Raw genomic sequence first — 21,818 nt, 5'->3', positions numbered from 1 at the left:
GCAATCTATAAAAGGGTTTTTGATGTTCAATGGCTTTCTGGGGTATTTGAAAGTTCTCTCAAATCAGCATGTTATGACTATAAAGTCTATGAAGTGGACTAACATACTGCTTCTTTCTAGATTAAAACATATTTCTATTTGATCTTGGGCAAACTTACTTATTCTAATAAATATTTATGCCATGCTAGGTCCAGAATTAGTGCTCTCTCACACACCACACACACACTTTAAGGTTGCAAAGTCAAGCACTTAGAAAATAGTAGAATTAAGGTTGTCTGTGCCACCCTAATTCAGCCCCTTGTTTGCATATGCATTGATACTCTTATATGACGTAATCACATACTGCTTTTTCCAGCAGACCCCTTCCTCTGTCAGTATATAGAATAGATGAATAACTGCTCATTTAGTGAGCACCAATATTTTGTTATCCTCATTGTTCAATGTGTTACTGCAGATAACTCAGCCTTCAGTTGAGGGTTTGAATAATTTCCTCATGGGGTTTTCTGTGGTACTTATCACTGTAATATGAGTGCTTCAAACATACATTAATTTTAAAACATCTCTAGGTGAGGGAATGATGTGATACCACCATCTGTAAAATGGGGAGCTGAGGTGCATATTAAGGACAAAAATTTCTAATTGTGGATGCCTAGCTTGAGATGATCAGGACCTAATTTTTCAGAGTACTTAGTATTGTGAGGCACTTTATGTTCAAAGCCCAGTTCTAATTGACTTCAGTTGCAGCTGTGAATTTCAGCATGTCTGCCAATTGGAACCCCAAGCTTATGCCCAGGTGACTGAACTCCAGTCTGCTGCCACTGTCCCATCCAACATCAACAGGGACCAGGCCCCCTGTCCCACCCTGGCCAGGAGGCACAGCATCCATTGCTTCCTGGGGGCTGCCTTTCCCCACATCAAAACTTGTGTGGGCATTGGCATGGGTGGTGGGGCCCTTAAGCAGCCTCCAAGATGTATGGGAAGGTCATCTACCTGACATCAGAGGCTGCTGCCCAGGAGCTGGTGGAGAAAGGCATCTCAGGGGTGACCTCTTGTGCCCCTCAAACCCCTGGAGGACCTAGGTGTACATGTGTCTTCACCTCCATCTCACCATTCCTCCCTAACACTGCCCTTCAGCACTCTCTGGCTGAGCCCTAAGGACCCCACTCTCTGCAGTCTGCCAGCAGAACAAGATGACATGGCATAGCAAGGGAAGCTTAGAGGGGTCATTCCTGGTGCCCTGTACCAGGTCCATTCATTAGGGAAGGCTTGGTGCTTCCTCTGATGGGTTTTGGGGAACATCCAGAGGGACTGTCTCTTGGCCTGGTGAGGAGGGGTGTCCAGCACCTGCACTGCTTAGAGTGTAGGCCCTGCTTCTGCTGCTTACCCCATCCACCTAGTTTCCCCCATCTCCTCCACCAGCTGATGATCCTGCTTGGGTGCAGGGGTTGCCCTCCCTCACATGCTCACCCAAGATGACAGATGCTGCTCTTGATAAAAGCCTTTCTGGCAGGTGGGGGGAGGTGTCTATAGAGAAGGAGGTGGTGACAAGAGATGGGCTCCCTGAGATAGGTTCTCTCTTGCACTCTGCACCACAGACTCCCCTTCTGGTCAGCCCTCCAAGGACACCCTGGAGGCCTCAGTACTGTCTATGAGGAGAGGAAGTGCAGCAAGCATAAGTTGTGGTGACGGGTTGGATCACGGAAACCCTTTTCGGACTGCCACCTGATGTGCCTAGACTACCTCTGAGCCTGTTTTCCCTGCCAGCTTGGAACTTCACACTCTTGCCTGGTTTGAGCCAGACACACTTGCCTGCTGCAAACACAGATCCAAATCTGAACCACATCCACCCACAAGCTGCAGGCTTAACTGAAAACAGTTTAAGAAGTGCTCCTGTCTCCAGCACTCAGATACCCAACACCCACTGGGGTCCAAACCACAAATAAATCCATTTTACCCTGTATAAAGCTTATACAGGGTAAGCTCATAAATTGTTCTCCCTCTATAACACTGATAGATGCACAGCTGTTTACCCCCCACCCCCCTGTTTTAATACTTATGCTGGGTTAATAAGTAAAAGGTGGTTTTATTAAATACAAAAAGTAGGATTTAAGTGGTTCCAAGTAATAACACAGAACAAAGTGAATTACCAAGCAAAATAAAATAAAACAGTACTAGGCTTAGACTTGAATGTAAGAAAACTGAATACAGATAAAATCTCACTCTCAGAGAGGTTTCAATAAGCTTCTATCACAGACTGGACTCCTCCTTCCTAGCCTGGGTCCAATTCTTTCCCCTGGTACAGTTCTTGTTCCAGCTCAGTGGAAGCTAGGGGATTTCTTATGACTGCAACCCACATTGTTCTGTACCACCCCCTTCCTTATATAACTTTTACACAAGGTGGGAATCTTTTTCACCTCTCTGGGTTCCCAACCCTCCTCTAAATGGAAAGGCACCAGGTTAAAGATGGATTCCAGTTCAGGTGACATGATCATATGTCACAGTAAGACTTCATTACTCACTTGCCAGCACACAGGTATACAGGAAGACTTACAAGTAAACAGAGCCATCTATTGTCCTAGTTGATATGAGCCATCCAGATTCCAAACTACCATTAATGGCCCACACTTTGCATAATTACAATAGGACCTCAGTTATATTTCTATTTTCAGATACAAGAGTGATACATTTATACAAATAGGATGACCACACAGTAGATTATAAGCTTTATAATGATACCTTACAAGAGACCTTTTGCATGAAGCGTATTCCAGTTATATTCACACATTAGCATATGTTCATAAAATCATAGAGAGTTCAACATAACATGTGGGTCCAGCCTCTCCCTGTCAAGAAGCAGGAGGATGCCTCCTGTAAGGCATCTGGAGGGTCCACCTCTGGGCCTGCTTTTAGGCCCTCTCAGAAAGCCCAGCTACTGGAGCTGCCTCACAAAGATCTGGTAGCAGAAGGGGGCAGAGATGTTCCCCCCTCAGAGTCCCTTATAGGGGAAGCCCTCCACCTTTCTGCCCCTCTACCCCCACCCCACTGAGATGGAACTCACCTCAATCACTCCTGGAGAGGACCCCCTCAGGCAGGGGTCTCCATGTGATCTTCCAGGAGATTGAGGCCCTGGATCTAACTCCTTTAGCCCAGGTAGAGGATGACACTCTGAAGCAGGCCTTGATCTGGGCTCCAAGTCCATCACAGGGCCTGCTGCTCCTTTCTCAGTGTACTGCATGAGACACTGCCCCTGCTCTAGATGATGGGGGCAGCTTCTGCTCTTTCCATGTGCCCAGCTGCAGCTGGCCCTCTGCTCAAGGCCACTGAGCCCATTGAGGAGATGGCTAGGGCCAAGCAGCCAGGTTTGGGGCTTTCTGGGGCCCCCTCCTGAATCAAGACAGTCATTCCCATGTAAAGCAAATCAATCATTGTCCAACCTGATGTCAAGGGTGTGAGCACCAAGCCCATCATGGCACTCAAGCCTGGTGTCATAAAGGGGGCCCCACAGCTGCCAAGTCAGCCCCTGTGCCTAGGGAGATGGTACCACAGCTTAGCCACTGGGGATCCCAATCTCATTCCTGATCCCTCCACTTCCACCTCCAATCCTATTGCTATCCCTGAGTGTCATATTCCCTTTTTTGGAGGGTGGTATTTGTATTTCCTTCTTGTTCTGGGGCTTCTGTATTCCCTCTGCTGCTCACTTCTGTGTTGGGGGCCAAGGTGGAGAATGCAGCGCAGGTGATACTGCACTGAGGTTTTGCTATCAGTGAGGGAGAGGCCCAAAAGCCCCTGCCTGAAGACCATGGGGTTGCTGATGAGGCCCAGCGGGAGAGCAGCCAGGGGTCTGTGGGCTTGGCTGAGTCTATGGAGCACTCAGCCCCCACCACACTGTGGAACAAGCTGCACTGGTTCCAGTAGGGGTGCCAGGCATCCAGTTTTCAATAGGAGCACCCGCTCAAAAACAGCCCCTGGTGGCTCCGGTCAGCACTGCACCCCAAACCTCTCCTGCACTGAAGCCCTGAGCCCCCTCCTTCACCCCAAACCCGTCAGCCCCACCCCAGAGCCCTCACCCCCTGCTATAGTCCAACCCCCAGCCCAGAGCCCCCTCCCGCACCATGAACCCCTCATTTCTGGTCCCATCCCAGAGCCTAGAGGAAGCCCTGAGCCTCCCCAGCTCCCACCATGGGGCTGTGTGTGACCCACGGCTGATTTTTTTTGTGTGTTAATGGCCCCAAGAGAAAAAAGGTTCCCCGCTGCTGATTTAAGTGCTAGTAAGTGTAAGAAATACTATTCTTTCCCACACTATTTAGCTACAAGTTCCTGACACGGCTAGGGAAAGCTAGGCCAGCAGTTCTGAAAACCCAATATTTTTAGTCTAATCAGACCAGTTTTCAATATCTTAAGACTACCCCCCAATTAATCAGAAGACCTTAATTACTAGAGTTTGTAGAGATGCCACAGCATATGCTGTAAATGAGCAATTGAAAGATTTTTTTTTAAAACTATACGCTTCATTAATGGATTCAAAAATCATGCATTAGGACACAGCTGTGTAGATCCTTCTTCCAGCAGGTAAAGATTAGCAGGGTTTATCAAACTAAAGCATTATGAAGAAATAAAAATGTAGAGTATTTACACAAAAGTAGAGCACTTTGCAATGCATAATGTAAAAAGGATTCTGTAGAAAGTATATAATTGGATCCTAGTACAAGAGCAGCGTTATCACTTCCATTACAGTAGAGGGTGCAGAGAGTCTTCCAAAGAACCTATATGGTCCCCCATTATCTGAGCATCTCACAACTTTCATGTAATTATCCTGAGAGTTAGGGAAGTCCTGTTATCCCCATTTTATAGATGAAGAACTGAGGCATACCTTCTAAAGGGTTGCCATGGCCTGGGGTCAGACTGAGTCAAGTTCTCAGTCCCTATAAAAAGGCTCCAAATAGCCAGTATCTCACAGCTGCTGATCACCAAACTTCTCCTACTTGCTTTCTCATGCTGGAGGTATTCTAAACAAAAACCGTGGGGGTGTGAAAGGCAAGTATCTGGTGCTTTAAAACCAGGCTGGTCAGAGTAGGTGGGGTCTGTTAGCAGTGGCAGGCAACTTATCAAGGAGAAGGAAAACTCTGAATAAATTTTCTCAAGACAGGAGAAAAAAAAATGTGAAACGTACTCTTATGGTGCTCTGGGGAGACCACATATACATCTACCAGACGGTTAGGAAATACAGCTCAAGAAATGGGTCTGGGCTGTCAATTTTACTACACAAGTGGTAGTGGAAGGAGAAATGGTGCAGGAGTGCGGTTCACAACAAACGCTAACACTTCAGGAAATCATCAAGGTATATGACCATTTAATGACTATCTGAATAGAAGCAAAGACTTGAGGGTTGTTTGTGGTGCTGCTATATGTCCCATAATAACATTGTCCTGAGGAAGAGGTTAGGCAGGGCCCACAGAAACTAGAAGATATGGCCAGACCATAGGAATTATTGCTCATACGGGCTCAAGTTGATCAGGCTATGACCAGATACTGGGACAATATGCACTTGGATTGCAGATGACGCTGCACTGCTTGACAGGTCTTTAGGTAATCAGTGGGCAAATGCCAACACTTGGTTCAAGAGAAGGGAAAGTCATCTTTGCACATACTGAAGCAGCAAATAGATTCCTTGCTAATCTAAATGAGCCAGAGGAGGAGGTTAAGGATTGTAAACTTAACCTGAGCAAAATGGTCACACCCAACACAAGCCACTGGTAACAGTTGCAACTGACAAATGGTCCTGGCATGAGCTGCGTACCAGCAAGACATGCATCAGGATATGGAGATTGTGTGGGGTGACTGCAGATAAGGTTAAGGAAACAGCGGAAAGGTTTGAGCCAAAAGGCACACAAATTGGAACAGCGGAAGAGAAGTGGTGTAACTTAAAGAACATTTTGATCTGAGAAGCTGAGATGGTATGTAGACATGCTAAACTGGGAAGACCACAGTCTCATGAAGAATGGTAGTTTAACAAGAAGGTGCAGAAAGAAATAAGAGAAGCCAGAAAAGTGATGTAAAATAACTCTTTGCAAAAAGAAGTTGCCACCTATAAAGCCCCCAAGCGAGCAGCAAAGCAAGCAGTCAAAGGCAAGAAAGCTAACTTTAGGCAAGCTCTATGACAGGGGTGGCCAGTCTGAGCCTGAGAAGGAGCCAGAATTTACCAATGTACATTGCCAAAGAGCCACAGTAATACATCAGCAGCCCCCCATCAGCTCCCCCGCGTCCAGCCCCCAGTGCCTTCCACCCGCCAGCAGCCCCACCAATCAGCATCTCCCACTCACTCCCCACACCTCCCACAATCAGCTGTTTCGCGTGCGCAGGCTCTGGGGAAGAGGCAGGGGCCATGGGGGCAGGGGTGGAGTGGGGGCAGAGCAGGGAGTTGAGCAGTGAGCACCACTGGCACATTGGAAAGTTAGTGTCTGTAGCTCCAGCCCCAGAGTCAGCACCTATGCAAGGAGCCTCATATGGATCCGGAGCCACAGATTGGTCACCCCTGCTCTATGAGATGAACAGTTGCTCTCAACTTTCCAAAAAAAAAAAAAAAAAAAAAAAAAAAAAAAGTATATGCGATCATGTTCTATTCTTTATGAATGGTATGTTCATGAATCTATGAACAAGAAACAAAAAGGAGGAAAAAGAGGGAACATACCATTCATAAAGAATAGAGGGGGCAGACTGCTTGTGATGGAAGACACGTAAGTGACGGTGAGAACACTGCGAGGATATACTTAACCAGAATCCTTTATATGCTACACTACCATCATGTGAACCAATTATTACAGATGTTGATCTGTCAGAGGCAGATGTCAAGGCTGCAATGCTGAAGACGGTACCTGGAAAAGAAGCAGGACTGGACAAAGTCACAACAGAAATCATCAAAGTCTTGAGAAAGGTTGGTGTATGCTGGTTTACCGGAGTCCTGCATGAAGTCTGAAAAAAGAGAAGAAAATCCCAGGAGAGTGGAGAAAGTCCATACTGGTACTGATATACAAACAAAAATGTAACATACAGGACCAGTCAGAGTACCAAGGAATCAAGTTGCTATCCCACTGCATGAAAGTGTACAAGAGAATTAGATATTGTCACATTTGCTGAATAGTGGAGCCCATTTTAGGAAAGGAGCAGTTTGGTTTTAGAAAAGGAAAAGGGACAACAGGTGGTGTGGTCGTTGATAGACAGTTGGTGGAAAAGAAGCTGGAAGGAAAGATTGAGCATATCTGGGCTTGCATCCATTTGGAGAAAGCATCCAACGAAGCATCTGGGCGACTGCTGGTGCTTCTGCTACAATTTTATAGGGTACTGGAGGATCTTGTCCAGATGGTGATGGGTTTGGCTCAACTAGGTCTACTTCTAGGGGTTACAGAGCTCAGTGGAGTAGCCTTTTAGTTCTTTATAACTGACAGAGGGCAACACTTGCATAGTCTTTTATACTATTAAGTCTAAAATGTACAATTATATTTATGATAGTAGTGCCTGGAGGCCAAACAAGAATGGACTCTATTGTGCTAGGCACTGTAAATACATAGAATTTAGTTTATGGGTTCTGGGATTTAAAGTACGGGTATGCATATACCTTTCTCCACTCTAGAAGTTACCTATTATTACAAGTTGTAAATTATGTTAAAACATCCTTCCTATTTTATCAACATCTTATTATGAAACCAACTGAGCATCTGGTACCTTTCTGCAAGATATTAGATACCCGAGATAAGAGTAATAATTTTCATTTCATTTTCAGTTGGTGATTTGAAAGCATTTTACAAATAAAGCCCCAGACACCCCTGTGAGATAAGTAGGCAAAAATATTCATTTTACAGAGTAGAAAGTTGAGAGAGAGGTTAAGTGACTTGACCAAGGTAATAGCACCTCAGTAGGGGAACTCTGAATAGAAGGCAGGCTGTCCTGAGACCCACACCCTACTGTTCCTAAGTATTTTTATACCTTTGGGAATAAGTATTACCTTCAGAGGAAACTTTGTTAAGAAACTAATTTAATACCTATAGATGTGCCAATTCTAGGTTAAGCTAAAAATCAAGTAGTTAGAACTTTTGCCTGCTACAGTTTGTTTCTTAAGAGTAAAATAACTATACAAGAAGCCGCAGGTAGGTAAGAATACCACATTTCTATAGAAATGTTCAGAGATGGTCAAAGGTGGGAATTGCTAGGAAAACTCTTGCGTCAGTTTCCCGGTAGTTTTATACTGTTATTATTTCTTATATTTCCTAGCCAAAACTACTTTAAAAATATGGACACTTCTCGGTGTCTTTGGGGACGCAATATACTCAATACTCAACCTCTCTGAGGGACATCTTTAGCATAAGAAGAAAATAGAAATAGGACCATCTACATTCCTAAATTGTGCTTGCTGTCATATTGGAGGGAACAGTATTTCTTTCACTTAAGTAGTAGAATTAACATGGATTTTTGTTTTTAAAATGGTATCTAGAAGTATTTGCCCTCAAGCTTGGTTTTTCAAATTGAAATTAATATGTAAAGATAATTCTTACCTTGAGCCTTTAGTCTACTTAGTGTTTAAACATTTTCATTACAAAAACACAACTCCAATTGCCATGAGGTACTAGCTGTTCACCTTTGCACAAAAGCAGTAGCTTTTCATGTTGCAATTAATTTACAAAAGTAGTAGTAATTCCTCCCTCCCCCACATTGGACAAAACTTCAGTAACATTCCAGCCACCAAAGCTGATGAGGTTTTGTTCTCTTCTGCCCTCTCAAGCGGTAGTGATATTTTTCTCATTTTTATCCAATTTTTATCCAACCCTCGCTCCCTCAATGGCCCTTTGTTAGGTCTCTTCCCTCTAATTGCTGAATGCAGTTTCCTTCTACAGGCTGCCAAGCAATTACTTGAAGAAGCTCCTCTGTAGGAGGAATGTGTAGTACTCACCTTCCCAGGCCCAGGACTTAAGCCTATAACATGGCAACTTGTCTACCAAGCCAACACCATGTTACCCATGTTTACTAGCAATAAGATCAGCCTCAGAAAAGGATATGAAAGGCATTTTTAAATAAATGAGGAGAAATTAAGGTGTTAACTATTCCTCTTCCACTTTTTTGGGGCAGCCTCCATGCCTTTCTTGAAGCCATAAGTCATTTCCTTTCCTATCCCAAGGATCCATCTGGGGTGGAGACAGTGGCTATAGTCAATACTACTGGCTGGGTTGGCAAGTGAGGTTTCTAGAGCACAATCAGCTCAGTTCCTTTTTTGGGCATTACCTCGTTACCAGAAAAGACCAACTTAATTCAGCCAATACAGCCCAGGTTTCTCCTTTAAAGCAATTACTAATGCCTAGCTATCAGTGAATCAGCTGGTAAGGATTAATAGACTCCTTTCCCGCCTCAAGACCAATCTGTGTGCTCCTCCTTGCCACATTATTGGAATTGTCAATTTGAAGGTTACCAGAAGCTCCCACAGGGCAATTCCAATAGCAACATTTTAACAATTAAAGTGTATCATCTCTGAAATAAATTAGCTATTATTGTTTGTGTATTTACCCACACTATATTGATCTCTTAGTGTGTCCTGGTTTGAACTGGAGCAGGCTCATCGCACAGGAATTTTGGTGCAAGGGTGGGGGAGAGAGGAGAAATTTCTTTTGTGGCTTTTTTAGAATCATAGAATATCAGGGTTGGAAGACACCTCAGGAGGTCATCTAGTCTAACCCCCTGCTCAAAGCAGGACCAACACCAACTAAATCATTCCAGCTGGGACTTTGTCAAGCAGGCCTTAAAAACCTCTAAGGATGGAGATTCCACCACCTCCCTAGGTAACCCATTCCAGTGCTTCACCATCCCCCTAGTGAAATAGTGTTTCCTAATATCCAACGCAGACTTCCTCAACTGCAACTTGAGACCATCACTCCTTGTTCTGTCATCTGCCACCATTGAGAACAGCCAAGCTCCATCCTCTTTGGAACACCCCTTCAGGTAGCTGAAGGCTGCTATCAAATCCCGCTTCACTCTTCTCTTCTGCAGAATAAATAAGCCCAGTTTCCTCAGCTTCTCCTTGTAAATCATGTGCACCAGCCCCCTAATAATTTCCGTTACCCCCCGCTGGACTCTCTCCAATTCATCCACATCCCTTCTGTAGGGGGGGGACCAAAACTGGAGACAGTACTCCAGGTGTGGCCTCACCAGTGCCAAATAGAGGGGAATAAACACTTCCCTCGATCTGCAGGCAATGCTCCTACTAATACAGCCCAATATGCGTTTCCCTTCTTGGCAACAAGGGCACACTGCTGACTTATATCCAGCTTCTCATCCACTGTAATCCCCAGATCCTTTTCTGCAGAACTGCTGCTTAGCCAGTCGGTCCCCAACCTGTAGCGGTGCATGGGATTCTTCTTTCCTAAGTGCAAGTCTCCACACTTGTCCTCGTTGAACCTCATCAGATTTCTTTTGGCCCAATCCTCCAATTTGTCTAGGTCACTCTGGACCCTATCCCTACCCTACAGCGTATGTACCTCTTCCCCCCAGCTTAGTGTCATCTGCAAACTTGCTGAGGGTGCAATTCATCCCATCATCCAGATCATTAATAAAGATGTTGAACAAAACCAGCCCCAGGACCGACCCCTGGAGCACTCCACTTGATAACAGCTGCCAACTAGACATCAAGCCATTGATCACTACCCACTGAGCCTGACAATCTAGCCAGCTTTCTATCCACCTTATAGTCTATTCATCTAATCCATACTTCTTTAACTTGCCGGCAAGAATACTGTGGGAGACCATATCAAAAACTTTGCTAAAGTCAAGATACATCACATCCACCACTTTCCCCATATCCACAGAGCCAATTGTCTCATCATAGAAGGCAATCAGATTGGTCAGGCATGACTTGCCCTTGGTGAATCCATGTTGACCGTTCCTAATCATCTTCCTCTCCTCCACGTGCTTCAAAATGTATTCCTTGAGGACCGGCTCCATAATTTTGCCGGGGACTGACGTCTGTAGTTCCCCGGGTTCTCTTTCTTCCCTTTTTTAAATACGGGCACTATATTTGCCTTTTTCCAATCATCTGGGACCTCCCCCGGTTGCCATGAGTTTTCAAAGATAATGGCCAATGGCTCTGCACTCACATCAGGCAACTCCCTCAGCATCCTGGGATGCATTAGATCCAGACCCATGGACTTGTGCATGTCCAGCTTTTCTAAATAGTCCTTAATCTGTTCTTTCACCACTGAGGGCTGTTCACCTCCTCCCCATACTGTGTTGCCCAGTGCAGCAGTCTGGGAACTGACCTTGTCTGTGAAGACCAAGGCAAAAAAAGCATTGAGTACTTCAGCTTTTTCCACATCATTTGTCACTATGTTGCTTCCCCCATTCAGTAAGGTCTATTGGGTTTAATTATAGGTGGAGCTGGAGCTGTAGGGCTGCCTATTAAGACTGCCTGACACTTTACATTATAAAACCCTGTTTTCAGTTGCTTATAACTTTGCCAAATTGTTTAGTCTGAAATGTTTACATGCTGGATCTTTTCTTCTGGCTGAGTTTTTATTTTTGGAAAATTTCAATCAAACTGGGTCAGCAGTTTCTGAGAACTAGGCTAGGGGAAAGGGTTTTGTCCATATTAAAGATCTTTAACAACTTTTTCTTTAAAAAAAAATTACTGTCCCCAGGCTTTGGAGCAGGACCTTAACCAGGGGTGGCCTTGTGGTCTGGGATGTGGCTTTTGCCATCCCCATTATAAACCCCAAGAGTTTGACTAAGCAATCTGCCTTAGCCCTGGTCTACACTGGGTGGGGGATCGATCTAAATTACGCAACTGCAGCTGCATGAATAACGTAGCTGAAGTCGACATACTTAGATCTACTCACTGCGGTGCCTTCACTATGGTGAGTCGACCGCTGCCACTCCCCGTCGACTCTGCCTGCACCTCTCGCGGCGGTGGAGTACAGGAGTCGATGGGAGAGAGCTCGGGGATCGATTTATCGTGTCTACACTAGACACAACAAATCAACCCCTGCTGGATCGATCGCTGTCCTCTGATCCGGCGGATCCAGTGGGTAGTGTAGACATACCCTTATATGCTTATTAGAGGCTTTAACAGACAAAAATCTGTGAAGATTCTATCCTTACTGAACATGCCTGAGCCTCTCACTACTCATACGGCTGGCCAGAGTGTGCATGTGTTGTCCCCACAAAGCAAATGGAGCAGGCTCTATCTCCTCACAGCTCTGTGACCAGACTGTGCATATACTATCTCTGAGCAACTGAGAATGCTCCAGTCCTGGGCTACAATGGCAAAACTAGACTTTTCCTGTAGTAGCTGGGCAGGGCAGTAGAACTGAAAGAAGGAGCCTCTTTCCCCTGTGTTCTCAATAACCCCTATGCTGGCAGCTAGGGAGAGTGGAAGAGGAAGCTGTTTGTTTTGAATGCAGAGGGGACAAAAGGCAGACCAGGGGAGGGAAAGGAGTAGATTGGGTCAAGAAGTCTGATGAGACTGGGACTGGTTGGGCAAGGAGACTGGGAGACAGAGATGGATGGGAGAACACTTTCACTGCACAGAATGGACGATTCCCAGGGAATGCATCAGAGCTGTATAATGAAATAGGCTGTTGCCTCTAGAATCCCTGCCTCATTTGTTGAAGAAGTTGGAGAGTGTGTACTATTTGAAGTGCTAAGGACAGGTGGGTCTAGGCCTGCCCAAAACTAAAGGCCCTTCCCTCAATTAAGGGTGAGGAACGACAGATCCCAGGCAACAAATGATGTCTAGAGACAACAAATGAAAAAAAAAGGAGTGGGAGCGGGGTCAAAGGTTGAAAATCAGAGATCCAGAGTGGGATGCTCAACAGAGAACCCCCAACAGCACCCACTGCTCCTCAAAGTGTCTAGGGAGTCAGTGGACACTGCCTAGAGGAACTCTGCCTGGAGGCGTGATTGTATAAGGGATCAGAAATAGATCCCGCACTCACAGAGCATCACTCTGTTCAGTTTCCTCCCCCTGGTGTGATGGATGGCCCATCTTGGCCAGTGCCAGAAGAAGGTTGAGGAAGAGGTCCTGTGCCATGGATGGGAGGTGAAGAGAAAAGTGCAATCAGAACCACAGTAAGAAGTTTTGGAGGAGTCAGAAGAGGGGCTGCAATCTGATGCACCCTACATAGATGTGTGCCAGAGTCTCCCTCTCACTGCAGAAGGGACATGTGTCCAGGGAGTTTGTGAACCATGCCTGTGCTCACAGTTGGGCGGAAGTGCCACCAACTAATATCCCCAGAGGGTAGTGGGACCAGAGTGGGGTGCCTACTGGGGTGTCTTGCCCTCCTTGGGAGGGAACAGGCCCCACCACTCAATCTCGGGAAAGGACATGAGGGTGAGGAAGTGGATGGGTGAAGTATGAGCACATGCATATGTTCCCTGTGCACGGTTCAGAAACAGACTCTCTCAATATTGTGCAGCTGGCTCAGGTGACCTGTTGGGGGTAGGCGGGGAGGCCTACAGGGCAATGGCCCCATGGCAAGTTCCAGAGGGTCAGGGGTGAGTGAGGAGCACCCTCCCACAGGATTCGCTTGAAGAAAGCGAGAGAAGCAGGAGGCAAAGCTGCCCTCACCTCCTGGAGCACACAACAGGGGACATGCAGGGTGCACAGCCCCATGCACTGGTAGAGTGTTGTGGGGTCCACCCACTCTCTCTGACTGTAGTCCAGAAGATCTCCAAGGCTTGTTATACCAGCTCAGCCCCCTGCCGCCCCTTCTCTGAGGCCCTGCCCCCTACTCCCTCCAGCCCCCCTCCCTCCAGTGCTGGATGAAATGAAGCAGCAGGCCGAATCCAGGCCATAGGTTTGCCTTAAACAGTTTATAAAGCCAACAGTTTCACCTTATTTATTAGTATCATTCCAATTAAATGAAAGTGCAAAGGGTGGGTGGTTTCAGTCAAATTCTTAATGGACGCTTGGCTCTTACGTTCCTCTTCAGCAGCCTGATCAAAAAGGCAAGGGCTGAATACTCCTGAATGTTGACCTGCCTTGGGGTATAGAGATACACTGGTGGAGCAGTTAGGGGCGGGGGGAGAAAATGGTATGGGTACTACCACTGCCCATACGCTACCTGTAAATTGGATTCCTAGACTGTAAAGCCTGAATGGACCACTGTGATCATCTCATCTGATCTTCTGCATAAAATGGCCATAGAACTTCCCAAAATAATTCCTGTTTGGGATAGAGCATATATCTTCGAAAAACATCCAATCTTTATATATCGCCAGTGATGGACAGTCCAGGGTAAATTGTCCCAATGCTTAATTATTCTGTTAAAAATGTATGCCTTATTTTGTCTAGCTTCAATTTCCAGATATTGGATCTTGCTATACCATTATCTGCCAGATTCAAGAGCCCATTATCAAATATTTGTTTCCAATGTAGGTACTTATAGACTGTGATTAAGTCACCCCTTAACCTGCTCTTCAAGATAAAAAGATTGAGCTTCTTGAAAGCTTATGCTCTAATAAATTTGTTAGTCTCTAAGGTGCCACAAGTACTTCTGTTCTTCTTGATTCTATTATAAATCATGTTTTCCAATGAGGATGGAGGATTGTCTTAAGGGAATCAATAATTAGGCCAGTTAAAATAAACAAAGCAAGGCATTTTCTACTGTTATGTCTTTTTATAAATAAACTATTAGGAAGGAGATTGATGTCACTGAATTCTGAACAGGTATGAGAAAATATAATATCTGATAACTTTCATAAAATGGTCTGTAATGAATAGAACTCCTCTATAAATATATAGACTGGTAAGTCTTTCTCCTAGCCCTCACTTATAGAATGAGAGGACAGAAATTAACTGCTGCGTGTTCCAGTGAAATGTCTGAAACCACAGTTATAGAATAAATATGAAAGAATTAAGAGTTAGCTTAAATTTGGTTAAGAAAATATGTGTGTTGTAAAGAAAGGCCCAGACTAGCAAGAAAAAGGAAGGCCTGAAAGCAGAGTCATAAGGCCAGAAGGAATGAAGTAGAGAAAATGTCTGGTTCAAAAAATAACTAATGAAATAATGGGAAATTTCTAAGAAGAAGGGTTCTGACCAGTAGGGGTGACTGCAGATGGTTTTAAATAAGACTTAGACTTTGTCTACACTGCACTTTCGTAAGTAAAACTTTTGTCATTCAGGGGTGTGAAAAAACACTTCCCCGAACAACAAAAGTTTTACAGATGAAAAGCGTGGGTGTGGACCGTGCTTTGTCGGCCCTCACTCTCTCCCACTGACAGAGTGGCTATATTGTGCACCTTTTAGCAGCACGGCTGCAGCAGCACAGCTAAGGTGTGTAGTGTAGACATAGCCAGAGTATCTTAGAAGGAACCAACATGGCCCTTTCCACCCCACTTATCAGTGTTGCCTCAAAAATTAGGGCCTATGTGATCCCTGGTGCAATGGAAAAACTGTTGGTCAGCAGGAAGGAGGGGAAAAGATAGGGAGGAATGGCCTTGAGGAGAAAGGGGGTTTTAATCCGGACAAGACTTATAACTGGACCTAAGGGTGAACTGTCTCAAATTGTTTCTTAACTGGTGTTGATAATTGGCAATGACATCACTTGTTCGTTAAAAGGCATTAAAAAGTAAACTCTTAAAGGATTCATTGCCGATACCTGCCTGACCAAGCTGGAGCTGACCAATATGTGTCTAAGCATCACTGGGGTCAGCCCGTGTTTAAGTATCTTGATCAAATGCTTATAACTGTTTTGTTACTGTTTGGATGTAGTAAATTGGTTATTAGTAAAGCATGTTTAGCACATTTGGCCTCTGGATTTAATAAAGGAATTTATGGTTAAATTAGTGTCATAGTAAGACCCCTACATACATTATAATTCCAGCACTAGTTCATGATTTTTCCACTTCTTTGTCCTAGCTATGGGCAGAACCTGTCAGCCAGAATCACCCATTAATTTCTGTTCAGCAGGGGAGTATTTTCCTGGAAGCAGCATTAATCTTCCATAAAGCGAGCGAGGGCAAAGGCCGCTAACTCCCACTTGTGGGTGATGAGTAAGAGACTTTCCCTAACATAGGCTGGGGATAATTTTCTGAAACTTTTCTTTTTAATAGACTAAGTATTCCATGCCTTTAGGGCTGGAAAGAAGCCGTGGAAAGGTAACGCCCTGCCGTCCTCGGCACAGCTCCAGCGCCTCCGCTCCTGCTCCCCCCAGGGCCAGGAAGCAGCAGCTGGGTGAAATTAACGAGCCTCCGGTGTCTTTGGCGCCTGAAGCCGCCACTGCTGTCAGTCGCGCGCCGCGGGGAAGCGCCTAGCGGAGGCAGGCGCCGGACAAGCCTGGCGGGCGAGCAGCTTTGGTGGCGCGAGGTGGGAAATGGCGGCAGGACGGAGAAGCCGGGCACGCGCTTGTGCGCCCGGGGAGGGGCTGGGCGAGCAGGGGCCGCGCAGGCTGCTCCGAGGGGCGGAATCACGGCCGCGCGCGCACCTGGGAGGGTCTGTTTGCAGCCCCCCTCCCCCGCCAGCGAGCGCGACGCGGGGGAGGGGCCCGCCCCTCCTCCTCGGCGTGAGCGCGCAAGGCCGGGGCGCTCGCGCCGCCTTCCTTGCTTTAGCTCAAAGGCGAGCGCACCGGCCAGGGCTGCCGCTACGCGCGTGCGCAGTGCAGGCGCGACCTTTCCCCGGCAAACCCGGTCTCGTTCAACTTCCGGTGCAAAGAACCCACGCGCTTCCGGAGAGCGGCCGGGCGGGCTGGAGACTCCGGAGTGAAGCGGCGGCCGGGGCCCCCCGTCATGGAGAGGTGAGCGCGGCAGCCGAGCGGGGCTCCCCCCGCTGCCACGGGGGCTCCGCGCCCTGGCGCTCGCTTCTCCCGCCTCCCCCGAGGGGTTACAGCCCGTGAGAGCCGGCGAGCGGCAGGGAGCCCGGGGCGGGCGCGGCCCTTCCCTCTCGCCTGCCGGCTCGGAGCCGTCTGCGTCTGGGGAGCAGTGGGGGGTCTGTCCCTGCAAACGCTGCGGGAACCGGCTCCGGGGCCTCCTCACAGGCCGGCCCCCTACCGCGCAGGTTTCCCAGAGAGGCTCGCTGGAGTGATGGCAAACGCTGGGGGAGCAGTAAATAACGGTGTGGGCCAGATCAGTTATATAGGCCCCGGGGTGTCATGTGAACAGAACAGATTATAAAGCCAGAAAGGGCTGTTGTGCTCTCTGGTCTGACCTCCTGCATAACCTGGGCCGGGCCATAGGACTTCTCCAAAATAAATCTTGCTGCCTCAAGTCCAGTTGCTCAGGTTGAACTAGAGCATATCTTTTTGGGAAGATATCCAGTCTTCATTTTTAAATCTTCCAGTGGTGCAGATTCCACCGTAACCCTTGGGAAATTGTTCTAATGGTCCGTTACTGCACACGTTTTTAACAATGGGGACAGTTTTAGTCTGAATTTGTCTAGTTTCAACTTCAAGCCATTGGATCTCATTTTATGCAACACCATACATTTAGGACCAAGAATTCAGGTCTTTATTGTGCAAATCAGGGACTCTGAAAGGAGCTACTAGAATAATTTGAGGCCTGGAAAATCTGCCTTGCAGTGAGATGATAAAAAAGTTAAAACTTGTTTATCTAGGAGACGGTAAAGAGGTGACTTGATCATGGCCTACAAATATCTATATAGGGAAGAATCATCTGATGATAGATGGGTCTTTAATCTGTCTGAAACAGATACAATATATCCAGTGGTTGGAAGTCTGAGTTTGTCTAGCTTCAGCTGAAAATAAGATAATTAATCAATAGAACAATGTATCCGTGGACATGCTGGATTCTGTATCTCTTGAAGTCTTTACATCAAAACTGGATATTTTTCTAAAATATATACTATAGCTCAAATAGAAGTTACTGGATGAGGTTCTTGGGCCTAGTCTGTTGTACGAGACCTCAGACTAAATGAGAGGTGGGCAAACTATGGCCCGTGGGCCACATCCAGCCCACAAAACTGTCCTGCCTGGCCCTTGAGCTCCTGGCCGGGGAGGCTAGCTCCCACCCCTTCCCTTGCTGTTCCCCCTCTTCCCACTTTCAGCTCACCACGCCGGCAGCGCTCTGGGTGGCTTGGCTGGCTCCAGCCAGGCCACGCAGCTGTGAGCTCCTGCTGCTCCGAGCAGCATGGTAAGTGGGCAGGGAGCAAGGGGGTTGAATATGGGGCAGGGGTTCCGGGGGGCAGTCAGGGGACAGGGAACGGGGGCGGTTGGTTGGGAGGAGGTTCGGGGGGGGCGATCAGAGGATGGGGAACGGGGGGGTTGGATAGGTGTGGGAATCCCGGGGTGCCTGTCAGGGGGTGGGGATGTGGATAGGGTTCGGGGCAGTCAGGGAGCAGGGGGATCAGATAGTGGGTGGGGTCCCGGGGGGGTGGTTGGGGCATAGGATCCTGGGAGGGGGCGATCAGGGGACAACGAACAGGATGGGTTGGGGAGTTTTTAGGGGGGCGGGAAGTGCGAGGGGGCAGATTGGGGAGGCACAGCCTTCTCTATCTGGCCCTCCACACAGTTTCACAATCCCGATGTGGCCCTTGGGCCAAAAAGTTTGCCCTCCCCTGGACTAGATGGTAGTCTGTTCTGGATGTAAAATCTATTAAGCTCCATGCTACACGGTGCATGTAAATTGACTTCTGGGGCTCTGTAGCCTTGGCAGTTTTCCACATAGATTAGGAACCCCATGGACATGAGATATTTTGGAGCCTATGTAGAGTTAAGCACTGTACAAGATTTCTACTGAAAGTGGAAACTAAATCATTCTCTCCCCAAAACACTGGTCAACTTCTTGGATGTATGCTGAACCAAAATATCTAGGAAAACATACTAGAAGTGAGATCGCTTCACTATTTTTTTTTATTTTAAACTTCCTAGTTCTTGAACACATCTGATTTGCTTAAATGGACCCAGAAAAAAACTGCCGTATTGTAAGATCAGCAAGATTTGTAATCTCAGGCAAATTTGTTCAGTTTTTCTGAGGATAGCCAGTCTAATTTTGAATATGAAAGAGACTAATATCTGCTTATAATAGTATTAGAGAGAGGGTTCAGTGCAGCTTAGGGCAAGTCTACACTACAAATTTATAGCGACATGGCTGCTGCTCTCCCTTGGCTTAATAACTCCACCTCTTCGAGAGGTGATAGTTATGTTGGTGTGAGAAGCTGTCCTGCTGACAGTGTGCTGTGTACACCGGCCCTTAGGTTGGTATGACTATGTTGCACAGCGGTATAAATAATCCACACAAATAATTTTATAGTGCAGAGCAGGTCTTGGTTTCAATTTCTGACTTGTAGAGTTTAAGAAAAATTATATATTCATTTGAAGAGGAAACAGTCTAAAATAATTAAAGTTACTTAGTATTCCATCTGTAGCTTCTCTATTGTATAGAACATTTGCATAAGAAATAGATTTTAAAAATTCTTTGCATAAATATGCCATGTTAAAGCTTTTTGCACAACTTTCTCAAAGTACTCTGACTAATGGCTTAAACCAGGAGTGGCCAAACAGTGGCTCGCAAGCCCTATGCTGCTCTTTTACAGTTAAAGTGTGGCTGGTGGAACGTCCCCATTCTCTGTCTGCCAGACTGTGGGAGGGAACTTGTGGCTTTTGTCCTACAGAGGAGTGGTGGGGCTAGGTGCTTGCCAGAGACGACTGGTGCCTGCTGAGAGTGGGGCAGAGGCGGATTAGCCACTTGGGCTATGCCCAAGGGCCCTGGCTAATTGGGGGGCCCCGTGCCCCGACCCGCTCCGTCCACCTGTGCGGTGCTCCTGCGGGGGAACGGGGTCGGGGCCCAGGGGAGCTTGCCTTGCTCTGCCCGCCTGCCTGGTGCGCCTGTTGGGGCATGGGGGCTTCCCCTGTTCCCCAGCAGGAGTGCTGGGTGGGGCAAGCCCCTGCGCCTTGACCCCATTTCCCTGACAGGAGCGCTGTGGGGGAGATGCGGGTGGACTGCAGGTGGAAGGGGTGGGGAAGGGCCCCCACTTGCTCTGGCCCAGGGCCCCATGAAAATTTAATCCCCCTCTGAAGTGGAGGGGCACAATTTAAAGGTTCAGCCCCCTCTACAGCTCCAGTCATGTCCCCCCCAGGCATGCCCGCCTCTTATCCTCATTGGCCCCTCCTGGAGCTCAAGCCCTGAGACCTCCATCCCCACAGGGCAGAAGCCCCACCGCGGGGTTGAAACCTTGTGCCCCAACAGGCGCCTCCCATCTGGCTGAAGCACCAAACCCTGACAAGTACCTCCTATGAGACTGAAGCCCTGAGATCCCCTTCCATGCGGGGCTGAAGCCCTGAGCCCCAGCAGGTGTGCCTTGGCTCTCAGACCTCTGAAGATTGTCTGAGCCGCATATGACAGTCAATAAGTTTGACCACCCTGGCTTTAACACTGCAGCCTCATCAGCATTATGAGAATCAAGTGCTCCACCAGAATTTTTTAAGTAAAGTCTATTGCTGGATAGATATCAGTATTTGGAGTTCCAGATTTAAGTTTTTCTTTTTTCTTTTTAATTGGATTTTTGAGTTAGTCCCATAAAGTTACTAACAAATTTATTTGAGCATAAGCTTTCGTGAGCTACAGCTCACTTCATCGGATGCATTCAGTGGAAAATACAGTGGGGAGATTTATATACACACACAGAGAACAGGAAACAATGGGTTTTATCACACACTGTAAGGAGAGTGATCACTTAAGATGAGCTATTACCAGCAAAAGGGGGGGGGGAGAAGGGAGGCACTGTTTCTCAGATGTTCTTGTCAACTGCTGGAAATGGCCCACCTTGATTATCACCACTAAAGGTTTCTTCCTCCCTCCCTCCCCCCCTCCCCCCCGCTGGTAATATCTCATCTTAAGTGATCACTCTCCTTACATTGTGTATGATAAAACCCATTGTTTCATGTTCTCTCTGTGTGTATATAAATCTTCCCACTGTATTTTCCACTGAATGCATCCGATGGAGTGAGCTGTAGCTCACGAAAGCTTATGCTCAAATAAATTGGTTAGTTTCTAAGGTGCCACAAGTACTCCTTTTCTTTTTGCAAATAGAGACTAACATGGCTGCTGCTCTGAAACCTGTCATAAAGTTACTGGCTACTCTTCTCAACCTTTTGGGAAATGTAATCTGAATGTGTTTGTTTTTAGCAACTATATTCTTGTTTTGTAGGAATGAATTTGGAGAGATGTCATCCCCACAAGATGTAGATGTGACCCGATCTACTCGGAAACAGAGCTCTAAAAAAAGAGTTTCTAGTATCCATTTCCTGTCAGGGTTTTTTTTCTGCCTGTTTTAAAGGGTATACAAATTTTGATTGCTGAATGCAGCAGTTAACTTTTCATGGTTTTGAGTATAGTAAATGAAGGCTTTCCAAAAATTGATTTCTTGTCAGTTGGAGTACTGTAAAACATATTCCTTTAATTTTATACACATTTGAAGTCACAAGTTACGTTGAAGTGTACATTAAAAATTTAATTTCTGAGAACTTTATACCTACTGTTTTAAAAGTAACTTCTGTCTATAACTGAAAGAGTTTGGGGAAAACTTTTTTACTCTTTCAGTTAATTTGCTTGTGCACTCAACAGCAATTTGTGTTTCACTGTTTCCCCTATGTAGTCCTTCAGTTTTTCGTATTGTTCGCAGGAGGTTTTCATAGAGGAAAAAGGGGGATATTTTAAAAAATATAAAAATGTGATTGTTTTACAAGCACCAAGATTGGTTGGGTGGCTTGGGGTGTTTGAAGCTCCTGGAACATCTTGACTCCATGTTTTGTTTTATTTTTAACTTGACTTGGTTCTCAGTTAAGCCTCCCTTTTAAGAACTCTAAGTGAAACTAGAAAATCCAGGTTAGTTT

The 21,818-nt window shown here is 46.5% G+C and overlaps 1 protein-coding gene across 1 annotated transcript in view; it reads left to right on the top strand.

The window, feature by feature from the left end:
* The first annotated feature begins 16,548 nt into the window (after positions 1–16,548).
* Positions 16,549–21,818, top strand: part of NUP107 (nucleoporin 107) — a 44,844-nt gene continuing 39,574 nt past the window's right edge. Inside the window, exons 1-2 of the mRNA XM_038375642.2 lie at positions 16,549–16,766; positions 21,134–21,219. Coding sequence (XP_038231570.1) covers positions 16,759–16,766; positions 21,134–21,219 — 94 coding nt within the window. The 5' untranslated portion in view covers positions 16,549–16,758. The remainder of the gene's footprint in view (positions 16,767–21,133; positions 21,220–21,818) is intronic.

The sequence above is a fragment of the Dermochelys coriacea genome, chromosome 1, assembly GCF_009764565.3.
Source record: "Dermochelys coriacea isolate rDerCor1 chromosome 1, rDerCor1.pri.v4, whole genome shotgun sequence".
NCBI classification, from domain to species: domain Eukaryota; kingdom Metazoa; phylum Chordata; order Testudines; family Dermochelyidae; genus Dermochelys; species Dermochelys coriacea.
The sequence above is the reverse complement of the archived record's forward strand: the minus strand, read 5'-3'. Positions and strand labels throughout refer to the sequence as shown.